The sequence below is a fragment of the Caretta caretta genome, chromosome 8 (assembly GCF_965140235.1).
Source record: "Caretta caretta isolate rCarCar2 chromosome 8, rCarCar1.hap1, whole genome shotgun sequence".
NCBI lineage: Eukaryota > Metazoa > Chordata > Testudines > Cheloniidae > Caretta > Caretta caretta.
Window position 1 is genome coordinate 85,995,290 of NC_134213.1, and position 12,743 is coordinate 86,008,032.

At 40.1% G+C, this 12,743-nt stretch overlaps 1 protein-coding gene across 3 annotated transcripts in view; it reads right to left on the reverse strand.

The window, feature by feature from the left end:
- The window catches only part of TNNI3K (TNNI3 interacting kinase), a 176,206-nt gene that overhangs the window by 94,309 nt on the left and 69,154 nt on the right, over positions 1 to 12,743 (reverse strand). For all 3 annotated transcript variants that reach the window (XM_048862616.2, XM_075131732.1, XM_075131731.1), the window contains 4 exons: positions 12,587 to 12,679; positions 12,444 to 12,501; positions 12,123 to 12,317; positions 11,666 to 11,770 (listed from right to left, as the gene is read on the reverse strand). In XM_048862616.2, the coding sequence (XP_048718573.1) occupies positions 11,666 to 11,770; positions 12,123 to 12,317; positions 12,444 to 12,501; positions 12,587 to 12,679 (451 nt within the window). The remainder of the gene's footprint in view (positions 1 to 11,665; positions 11,771 to 12,122; positions 12,318 to 12,443; positions 12,502 to 12,586; positions 12,680 to 12,743) is intronic.

The following is a 12,743-nucleotide window of genomic DNA, read 5'->3' on the forward strand; positions in this document are numbered from 1 at the left end:
TTTTTCCATGAAAAAAAAATTCATTTTTGCCTAAATGTATTGCTTTGGGAGCCTTTTTGCATCCTCCTGATCCTGGACTCTTCTGGGGGTAGGCAAGACCTCAAGGGTAATCTGGACAGTCTGGAAGGCCTGTCTAAATTATGGCACCTTCTCTGAGACTGCCCTATAAACTGCAGCACTGTCCAGAATCTCTGCAATACTGCATACTGCAGCCCTGCCCCGGCATACTCCTGTCACTTCCAGGTCAGCCCCGCCCTGGCACACTTCCTACATCAATGCTTTAAGGGGCTCCAGAGAAGGCAGCCTTATGGCTGTCTTGCTCACTTCCTGAGCTGGGAGTGGGGCTTTTAGAGCCTCTTCATAGTGCTCCAGCCTTTTTCTGGCATGAAGGGGCCAGAGTGGGGGTCAGGATCTCACCCATAATGTGCTGCAGTTACCATAACTTTGTTTCTTTAAAAATTAAGAGGGGGAAAATTAGAACCCCTCCCCCATGTATTTCAATAAGCCCTCTGTTTTGTCAAAAAAACCCAGACATATTCACTTGACTGTCTGATTCTCAGAAATGTAGGAGAAAATAAAACACTTCAAAGCCTGATGGAGAAAAGTAACCAAATGAGTATGTATCAAATAAAGGATTATCCTTATTCGTGAGGACCTCTGTGTCTGAAAACAGAAAGGCTACCTACTGAGCTAACGGTGAATCTGCTTTTTCTGTCAGTAGTAGTTCCAGAATAGTCTGGGGGAACAAACATGCATGTCTTCCAGATTCTTCTTTTTGCCATAGTGAAACTCCTGATTTACAGCACAATGAGTGAGAAGAGAATCAGGTTCCCTTTCTTTACAATGAACTGAAATTAAATGGGGCCAGGATTTCACTCTAGATCCCAGCATCTCTGGGGCCCACCCAGTCCCTCCTCTTCTACAGGTTCCGTGTAACTCCCATTAAAGCCCAATAGTTACTTATAGCTGTGATGGGTGGGTGAGAATGGTGCCCTGAACATTAGAACCATATTTAGTTTTAAAATATCAAGCATATTTGGACTAGTACAGATGTACTTTCCCCAAGCTTGCAGCTCCCATGACTTCAACTGAAACATTTTGGGACTCCTACAGATTTCTCATCCCAGAATACACTCATATATCTGTAGACCATTAGTTTGGGAATGCTCTGAACCACTCTGCAGGTGACAAGGAGAGAGGTGAAAGAGGATTGTAATGGCCAGAAGAGGACGTTGGGCAATGCCCACTCTGGATAAAAGTTCCATAAGTAAGTCAACCTGCCAGATGATACTTAAAATACAACACAAGAGCTCTTTACCTTTTCCCTCTCAGAACCTGATCTTAAAAGTTGCTGAGCCCTAACAGCTCTCCCTGAAGTCAACATGGTTTCTTAACTATAGTCAGCATCAGGCCCTCAGCGATAACTACATTTTCAGACACTCACAGCAATATGTTTCAATATATGATTATAAAGCAGAGAACTGTATCCTCCTACTAATGGCTATAACTTTGTTATTACCAAACTAAATTCTTTCAAACAAGGCAAAGTACACCCTCTCTTTTCAAGGGGACTATATATACGACATGCAAAGCTTCAATATTTAAAGTTGAACTCTACTCTAAAAAGGTGACTATGTGAAAACATCTCCTTCTCACTCATCAGATCCTCTTGCTTTCATACCTGCTCACTTTATTGACAAAAATAAGTTTTGACTTGTTTTTTTTTTACCTGGAATAACTCTGAAGAGCTACCACAGCTATGGGAGAAGGGGAGCTGGGTTGAATCCTTTCTTGCGCACCATAAACATATTAGTTTATAACTTCCAATTGCTTACCCCCACGTCACCTCAAGTAAAACACTAAAACTGCACAGGAATCACTTACAGAATAACCTGTACTGCAGATGTTCTACTTCTGGCAATAATGTGCAACAAGAAAAGAACCTAGCTTGTTAAGGTTGAGTTTAGATGGTTGGCGGTTTAAAAAAACCCTAAATGCTTTTTTTTTTTACTTGTACACAGAGGCCATTTGACCTGTAAGTCATTGAGACAATAAATTTTGAATTCCACTATGCAATATTTTTTACAGAGTTCCTCTTCAAAGTAGAACCACACTTTAAAACAAAACCATCTTTGGGTTTCTAAAGAGGGTTAAGAACAAAAAAGAAGAAAAAGCATCTGAATAATACTTTTTTCCTCACATTTGGGTAATACAAATGGAGCTCTAAAGCTCAATGGAGTTTTATAAAACTTTCACATAAAAATGTTCTTCTGGGATAAGAATAGGCATGAAAAATTTCAGCCCAAACAGTAATTTCTTGAGAAAGTTATAAGTGGCTGGAAGTAGGGATTTACAACAGAAGTGAATTCTAAACTATGACTACAGCATTGTTCCTGCGTCACTGTAAGGACGCACTGAATAACTTGTTACCACTATTGAACGCATATTTAGGCTGTTCACTAACCTTTTCACACTATCTCCAACTCCCCTTGTCAATATTTCCTTTAATCATGGGTACACCTGGCTAATACAGAAGCTCAAGTGATTATTTTAAATATTGAATAAAACATTTATCACCTGGTACTGTTGGCTAACTGGCAATGGTCTTGGCTGCAGTGTCGTGACCACAAGCTCACACAGCCATATGAATAACAAAACTATTTTAGAGATGAAATAAAATGAAGTATACAGAATGTAAATCTACACTTTTGTGGTATGTTAGATATGTACTCCAGCATGTCTCAGTACCTTCAAAACAAGATCAAGTAACTTGTCTAATTCAGAGGCTGAATGAGAAGACGAAAAAAAATACTCAAGAGATATGCAAAGAAAGTGTGAAATGGAACCTCTCTAATTATGAAAGGAAAGTTTGCCATTTTTAAGTCATAAAAGCAATGCAATAACCACTTGCAAAGAAATCTCATCTAAGATATCAAAAGCAATTCATATAAAATGAAAGGAGTTGACATTAGTGAATTGGAAAAAGAAGGTTTACTTTGATACTGTCACAGAATGCAAATGTGTATTGTTGCAAGGACAAGCAATCTGCCATAAATGTTAGCATCCACAAAAGCTGAAAAGTGATAGGAAGAGAGAGGAAGAACATATCTAGGATTGTGCATCCAGTGCTAGACTCAGTTAAACAAGGATACAAACAACGTATTCAAATATTTTAATACTCTGTAATGAAATGTGAAAATGTCTGCATCTATTGAGGAAAGTTATTGAGAGATGAAACCTTTCAAATAAAGGAAAAAATGGAATGTTGTCAGGGTTGCATACATTTAAGACCTCTGGAAAATTTGGAGCAAACTGAAATCACATATATAGAGAAAATGCACCTTAAAAACTTACTGATTTAAGCAATGTACTGTATCTAAGATGCAGTGAAAAATTGTAGATCATGGCCATACAGCTAAAATGGATTTTGCCTTTTGCAAAATGTCATTTAGGAATAAAAGCATCTACAGAAACTAATGAAAATTGATGTACTGACTTGGGAAAGCTATTACAGTTGATTTAATCTGAAGCAAAGAACACGCAAGAGGAAGCACAAAAACACAGGTTGCGTGCAACAAATACACAAACGGCAAGGCTTCTGGAAATTAGAACTATAATTGCTACGAGGATTTGGAAAGTGAAGCTGTGAATATGGCTAAGGATGTAGAAAATGATATTGTATGTATCAAAAATGTAAAGAAACTGTGAAGATCCAAGTGTTCAGAAAGTTTTCATGTGCCAGCTACTGTATGTTCATAGCACAGGGCTTGTGAAAGGCAGAGCAAATTATAACATAAAGAGGTATGAATGTGGACACAGCAATGCTCTTATGATATTTATCAAAGTGGTGACTGATCCAAGTAGATTTAGGGGAGTGAAAGTATTTGAAAAGAAAGAAATGAACTAGCTGGCACCAGCACACATGATAAAGGGAAAATGAAAGTAATATTGATGGTCTCCACAAAAAAGCATAACATGCCCATATTTGAGCGGTTGATAGGAGAACAGTCAAGTGAGGAACACAAATTCTTGCCAGATAATAGTTTTCAAGACAGATAAAATTTAAACTCCCCCAACCAGGACTCCCACAAATCACTGTCTTCAAGATTCCTAGCATCACATAAACCAAAACCACAGGATGATAAATTTAATCATAAAAATGTAACGGGTTCATACAATGTTCCCATGATTCTTTGAGTTTCTAGTGAATCTGATTTCAGCTCCCATACTTTCCATCAGAATATGTAAGTGATTTGAATATGAGAAGTAGAAATGTTTTGAGACCCCATGAGATGTCAAATGAAAATATTAATCAAATGCAAAACTAAGCCAGACACACTGAAGAATGGTGTATGCTGGTAGTAAGGTAAGCAAAACAACAACAAAAATCAGTATAGAATTACAGACTCCTCTAAGTTCTTGGTTCAAATCTAGCCTAGATCATAGTGGACAGATTGTCTGGAGTGGCGATCCCTTGAGGTCGAGGATGATCTCTTTCACAGGTTTTATTTTTGATGGGTCCTTTGGTGACTGAAGAGTCCAATTCTTGAGCCACAGGCTCATTGGCAGACATGGCAGGTGGTGTTGGAAGACAGAGTTGGGCTGCGATTGCTGCGTAACAGTTGTCTTTCCTTTCTTTTCTGGCGTTTTTCTGCGACCAGGGCAAGGCTATTTTCCTCAAAAGTGTATGTTCCCTCTCTGATAAGTCTTTGCCAATTATCCCTGTCCTGGGCAGCTGTCTCCCAGCATGTGGTGTCGATGCCACATCTCTTGATGTTTATCTTGAGGGTGTCTTTAAAGCATTTATTTTGGCCTCCTCATTTCCACCGCTTTGTAAACTAACAGTTTAGTATGTTCTCTGATGTTGTGATTGTTGAACACCTGGCGAGACTGTCTGCGAAAGACAAGGCTGGCACCACGAATTCCGTGCTGAATCTTAACATCTATGTCTGTCCTCTGTGAGAGATGGCTGTCAAGATAGGCTAAGTAGTCTACGTTTTCCAGTTCTTCTTTGTCAATGTAGATCTTCCTTGCTGGGTCTGATGATTGTCCAGGGACTGGCTAGTGGAGAACTTTGGTTTTGCCGATGTTCAGAGTTAGCCCAAGGCTTCTGTAAGCTTCAGAGAAGCAATTAAGGGCTGTTTGAAGATTCTCCTTTGAGTGTAAGAACACAGGATCTAAGAGCTGTAAGAACACAGTGGACAGATATGCACTGAATGAAAGCAGCCCAGGAATTGGTGCTGTCTGGAACCCATATAACAGTTTATGCAGAGAGGTTCAATAGACAGAGAGACAGTACAATGCTGTCATCCCCCCGACTTAAAATTAAGGCACCTTGACAAGACAATATTGGATAACCTGTCTTGCCCCCTGTGCTGAAACCATTATCTGGAAAAACAGAAGAGTTTGCTCTAGAGGTGTCAGTCTGGCACCTACCATCAGTACTATATGCACTAATTTTTCTACTTTAAAGAAACAAAGAAATAGCCCATAGAAGCAGAACTCAGACCAGAGAGCACACAAATGCTATTGTCACCTCAATGGCACTGAGAACTTTGAAAAGTGCAGACAGAGAGAAAGGAACCCTTAAGTCTCAGACTCAGGAAATACAAGAGAAGAAACTTCAGTAGAGCCAAGGAAAGGTTAATAAAGGGTTCAGAGGAATCAGGACTAAATTGTCTGATGTTAAGGTCACACACAGCTCGAGATGGCAAGACCAGGAATACCTTTTTCATTCTTTCACTCGTGGATTGAAAAAAAAATTAGAAAAAGAATTAGAAGAACATGTAATCAATCCTGTCCTTCACAAAATCCAGTAGTTGAGCTTGACTGCCAGATTCAAGAGCATCTTTCAGAGCAAAAGACAGGCAAAGCCTATTAAATGTGTGTTCCTTTTCCAAAGCAAGGGGTCACTAAAAGATCTTTCTAGCCTTAATACACTGAAGATTTCATGAAAGGCAATGCTATTTTAAGATTTCGTAAAGGGATTTTTATAACAAAGAAGAGTTGCAGACACCATCCTCATTACTGCCACGCTGCCATCCACTCTTTCATCTGTATCACCAAGCCAGATCTTAAGAAACTTTTTATAGATAGTTAAAGCCATCAAATGAAGCTCAGTCACTAAAAAGACAGTTTCTAACATGGTCAGCTGTTACGGTTTAAATTATACCGATACTGAAAGTGTCTAGGTTTTCATTTAAGTGCTTTAATCATGCTGATTGAGCTCGCTCATGAAAGTAATATTTGGTCAATCTAGTACTAAAGTGGAGTTCATCCCCAATGCTGGTAACCATCAAAACCTTGAAGGTTAGTTGGGAAAGCAAAACCAAAAATCCAAATTATTCTATTAATGGTACATAGAAGAAAACCTCTAATCCAGGATATTGAATATGAGAGATTCATTTTATCTTTAGCTTCCCTCACCTCATGTTGCGGTTTCATTTAATTTATTATGTGAGGCATTATGTGATTTCCAGAGATGAAAGTAAGCTGGTCCGGTATGGTGTACCGGCAAGATCCGGTACACAGCCAACCGTACCGGCAGGGGGAAGCTTCCCCAGGCCAACAATTTAAAAGGACCCTGGGCTCCTGGCAGTGGCCGGAGTCCTTGGCCCTTTAAATCACTACTAGAGCCCCAGGGCTCCCAGCCACTGCCACCATGGGGCTCCGGTGGTGATTTAAAGAGCTTAGGGCTTCCAGCTGCCACTACTGTAGCCAGAGCCCTGGGTCCTTTAAATCGCTGCTGGAGCCCCGGGGTAGCAACAGCAGCTGGGAGCCCTCAGGTTCTGGTGGCAATTTAAAGGGCCTGGAGAGTTACATACCCCACCCCTTCCACACAAGGCCCCACACCTTCCGTCTGAGGCCCCCGCCCCTTGCTCAGGACCCCGGCCTTGTGTACCGATAAATCCCTTAAGTTACTTTCACCCCTGGTGATTTCTGAACTTTACAAAGATGTTTATAACAGATGAACAAATTTGAGGTGAACAAATTTCCACTGACTTAACTGGAGTCAAGATTACACTCTTGGTGATTTGCTTTATCTATGGCCAGGGAGTAATTCCCTAGACTTTCACCCTGGGCTGAATGGGATTCATGGTGGGGAATGGGATGCATGATTTTAAAAGTAAAAGTTTCAAAGTTCAAGCTACTCTAGCAGTGGCAGGCACCACCAAAAAGCTGCAAACATGCCTTTCACATTATTGACATGAAAGCAAAATGTCACCTTTTGGCAAGTGACTTGACAGAGATCCCAGCATGGCAATTATATGATCTATGGCCTTTTTGCAAGATGACATTTTTGGACAATGTTATTTAGGATAATCCAACGTGGAACAGTCTTTGAAGCTATCTCTTGTGACTAGAGATGAGCCTTAGCTATAAAGTTTGGATCTGGATCTCAACTGCCTCCTTGGTCAAATATATTTGGGGTTTTGGTTTGTGTCATTGTAAACAGGAACCTAAGAAGGCAACAGTTGTGCTTCCATCACAGAACATGGCTGCTCCTCTGTGCTCTCTGGTTGGGAAACTGGACAGGGAAGCACGAGGGGACAAAAGTATGTGGGGTACATCAGGGAGACTCACAGGAGAGACAAGAGAATATGGGGGCTGGGAAGGAGAGAGACTGAGGAAGTGGAGGGGACTGTGAGGTGTAAGAGCAGATGGAGGGGGAGATGGAAATATGGAGTGCAGGAGGGAGAACAAAGGATGACAGAGGAATGTGGACTGTGGGAAAGAGACTAGGGAGGTGTAAGGGAATACGGGCGCAGGAGGAGGACTGTGAGCAGTGGAGGGATGTGAGACAAAGGAATAACCATTCTCTCTGAGGGGGTGGCAATCCATTTTGTGTACATGTACAGGACTAAACAATTGGTTAATTGTTTAACAGTTGCTGGTATCTGTCTTTCCAGAACAAGGGAAGAGGGTATTTCCCTAAATCAGAAATCAGATCAACAAGGACAGAAATGGATGACTTAGGTGTCCAGAATATCATTCAGATGTATTATTAAAACTCTTAAACTTGTCAAGGTGTCAGGACTAGTGAGCAAAGTGTACACAAGAGAAGTAGTGAGAGTGTAGCGCAGAAACTGAAGAAGCAGTAGCTGACATTTTCAAACGCTAAGTTAATTCAGGACATATCCCTGAAGACTGGAAAATAGCAACGTAAAGGAGCAGTAACACACCAGCAAATTAGAGGCCAGGTAGTTCACTGCCAGTTGTAGAGAAAACATTTGGAAATGTTTTAGAAGATCAAGAGGTGTAACATTTACTGTACTAAAAGTGCTGCCTGGCTAAGAGCAGCCAACACAGTTGCAAGAAAGGAATATCATGCCTCAGTGACTTGCTGCAATTCTCTGCGGCTACTTCTGGCAGGGTAAATGGAAGTGCAGTGAAGTGGACATCACCTTATTTTTTTTAAAGAATGCCTTCTACCAATTTCCACACTGAAGGGTAATGTGTAAGGTGAGAAGTCATTGATTAGTAGGAAATCTGCCTGATTGCATTACAGGATGGCTAACCATGTGACTTTTTCAAGCTGGAGAAATGGAATGGGGATGCACAGGGGTCAGGATTGCATCTACAGCTTGTACTTGACACAATAAGGATTTAAAAATATAAGAATTTAGAGTTTACAAATGAGAAAGTGGGAGAGAAAACAAACAAACATGCAGTATGCCATAGGGACTTCCTTTAACAGTTCATATGGAAACATATGGTTTTTTGCATTGTGATAAACATTTCCACAGTTAATTTTTTTCTTTCCCTTTGAGGTGCAGAGATCAGTGCCTTTGCATTGTACAGAACTGGTTATTGCAAAGCTTTACTGTCAAGCATTCCAACTTGTTTGATAAATGAGCTGCAATTAGTACAGAATGCAATAGACAGGCGTTCGACTTATGCTCAGAGTTTGGTTCTCATGATACCAACGTTCCTGCTTTGCTACTTAAGTAATAAAGTTGCTCAATAAGGCTCAAATTTTCAGCTCGCCTCCACTGATATGCCTATAAACATTGTTGATTGGTCTATTTGTATTTGGAAATCCCAAAATCTGCACATTCAAATCAAGTGATTGTGCATGCAATCAGGCAGCTGCTATGTAGCTATCCATTTCTGCATCTTAATACAGGTATTTGCATGTAAAGATAGACACACTCAGACATTTGGTAGGTGGAGAGTAATCAAAGCATGCTCATCATTTGAGACAAAGTATAAGGCAGAATTTGTGCCAGGACTGCCATCCTGAAGCATTTAAAAATCATGAGTCAGGCCCCATGTGATTGGCTTAAATATTGTGAGATTTTAAAAATAGTTTGGGTCTTTTCATTTGTTTTCTGGTTTTTGAGACTTTAGGGTCATTATATCAAGCTTTTATCTACCATGAGGGTTAGAATTACATTTTTTTAAATGAAAGGTGAGATTCACACATAATAACATGATTCTGGGAGCTGGGGCTTTAAACAAAATTCCAGGTAATGTATTTGTGAGACTTGTGATAAAATAATGAGAGTTGGCAACACTGTCTATGCTTACTTTTTAAAGGACCAAACTTGAGAGATGGGGATGGGGGGTGGGGATTGTCATAGGCACAAAGGGTAGTTAGACTCCCGACTTCCCTTGAAAGGGCACCTAACTCCCATTTATGCCTTTGAATATTCCTCCCCCCCCCCGCCATTTCCCTGACTGAAATCACCTGGCTTACATCTCCTATAATCTTTCAATCAGAGCTTTGGAGCTGTGCTCCGGCTCTGCTCCAGCTCCAGGCAAAAACCTGCAGCTCCACTGCTCTGGAGTTGCTCTGCGAGCTCCGCTCCAAAGCCCTGCTTTCAATGATGGAATGTGTTGCATTGACTTGTAATTATTTGTAGGTACTGTGCATATACTTTGTGGAAATTATTATCTATATTCTAAATGTTTGGTTCCTCCTAAATCTCCTTCGCACCACCCTGGTGGCACAAAGTAGACTTACAGCAAGGCAGCACCTGTAGATTTCCCTAGGGCAGGAGTGGAGTACATCAGCTGGAGTATGTCCACCATAGCTACTCCATCTCTCCACCCCTGCCAGGGCCTAGCAAGTATTCTAGGGTGGGATGGAGAAATGTCAGGGAAGGTGAACCAGAGCAGGGCCTGAGTCCAATGCAATGCACTCTAGCTATGCCAGTTGATGGAATGGCTTGTTAGGACCTATTATCTGCCAGAACAAGTTCGAACAGCTCTGGGGGGTGGAAAAGTGGCAGAACCCCATGAGAGGCAAGTGGTGCTCCTGAGGATTTTGGTCTGTTTCTTTGTTGGGCTTCATGTGTTGCCATCCAAAATAGATGTACCACTAAAGTCAGAACTTAAAAAAGCCCAAAGAGTTAAATATTACATTTGAATGTCCTCAGTTTAAGTACTGCTGGACACAAGAAAATATTACAGATGTTTTCAAATGTTAAAGCCATACAGTTAATTCTGTTGATGCTAGCCCTGGCAACATCCAGACAAGCCACTGCTGCCTCAGTCTCCTCTGCTGTTGGCACTGGAGCACTGACTTGGGAGACAATACAATGAACGCTTCTATTTCTTCACAAAGCAAGAGGAGAAAAGTCCAGTTCCATCCCCCAGAGAAAGAACTACAAAGCAGAGAAAGCTTTTAGTGCAGCTACCAGTTACAGTAGGACATGAAAGCTTTGAGCAAGGATCAAAAGATCATACAAAAAATGGGATGTGTGTGGAATACAGTTCTGAATTACATTGGCCCTAGGCTGGAATACTGGAAGTGGGTCACTGGGGAACACAAACAAAAATGAATACTGTAATTTTATTTCCCAAAAATTCTCGTTTAGTAACAAGAGAAGAGAAAAGAAAGTATATATGCCTGATATGGAAGAAAATCTTTTCCGTGCCTAATAAGGTCCTAGCCCTTTACAATTTTTCATGTAGGGGATTTATTGTCTTACAGGGTGAGACATTAACTTAACAGTAAGTTCCTGTATAAAAATCATTTCCTTCCTTCAAGAGAGGATGAACTTTAAAAGACCAGGACTGTACATTGGAGAGAATATAGTTGTTGAACAGCTGCATCCTTTTGGAAAGATTACCTTCAGAATTCAACAGACATCACCATGAGCAGTGGTTATATATGGAACATATGCTAGGAGTGTGATGGGCAATTTTCAAATCTGTTCCAACATTTACATACATGAATTTGTATAACCAGGTCTTTCATACTTGAACCTCTCCTGTCACTTTGTAGGTATACACCAGATGACTACTCCACTGAATGTCAAGTCACTATATTAAAGGGTGCAACTTAGTGTAAATTACACAACAGATGTGTATTTCCCATGTCAATTTTATTCTTACTGGATGCATACAAATCATAAATCATTTCAGAATATGACACATTGCTGGGAAATAGGTATTAGTCTGAAGGATAAATAAAATGTATCAAATAAATAATTCAAAATAAATGTGTTAAAGCATTCAATAACACTGACACCCTTAGGCCTCATGATTCAATCTGATCCATACAGGTGGACCCATGCGCCTGTTCAGAGCCCCACGGATTTAAATAAAATTCTGCACAGGTACAAGAGTCTGGCTGTGCAGATCAGACTACAGAATACTGTATTTATTTTAGGGCTACATCTTCCACTGAATTTGAGGGACAAGGAGAGAAACTTACCTGTTCAAGTCCCGATGTATGATTGGTTGTGTAAGATTATGAAGATACTCCATACCTTTGGCAACATCTACAGCAATGATTAATTTAGACTGCAAGTCAAGATTCCTAGATTTAAAACATACAGTACTGGTCAAAACGGACAGATATAAGACAAATTTACTTGCGACATTCTGAAGTGCTCATAATAACCTGACAGTTGTGTCATCTGCAAATCAGAACTGTCTTTTTAGTTGGTTTAATGTAATTTGAATTCAAAATCTCACCAAGTAAAACAATAATAAACTAGTTAATAGTTTTGTGATTAATTGCTTGTTTCCTTCACATACCAAATAGTCTGGATTAAAACAATGATTTGGTACATTCCTCTAGCTGAAATGGATAATAAATATTTGCACCAGTGGAGTTCTTATCTCCAGAATTATTTATAATAGGGTCATACGAAGAGTTAATCAGATACCTCTTCTGTTCATGCAGCAGAGAAAAGAGTGATCCTCCAGAAATATATTGAGTGACTATAGAAAACTGACTTGGATCATCTAAGCAAGCGCCAACAAACTGGATGACGCAAGGATGATTGAGTCGACAGAGGATAGAAACTTCACGGCAAAACATGTCCACATCTGATTTGGAACAGTAGGTATTGGCTCTGTAGCTAATAATTGACATGAAGAGAAATCAAAAGTAAGTGAAAATAGCATGAAAATTATGTGGTATGATTTTTTTGTACTCTAAATTAAGGTACTAACAAAGCAAAATGGAAAAGTCTTTGCAAACTTACCGTTTGATTGCTACTATTTTATTTCTGCATTTTCCCTTATAGACTTTTCCAAAAGACCCTAAAATGATTAAAAATAAATAAGCACAAAGATATTTTCTGTGTGCATCAAGCTTTTAAGATGGAAGCATTCTGCTTTCTGGTACCTGAGCCAATAATCTCATGGAACTCTATTTCAGAGAGCTGAAGATGGAAATGTGATGGCAAACCAGCACGGAGGAGGAGCACATCTGCCTTTTCTGCAAAAGAAAATTGTTATCCTTTTTTATAAAATGTGTGTGTGAGTGGGGGGAAATAAAAGCA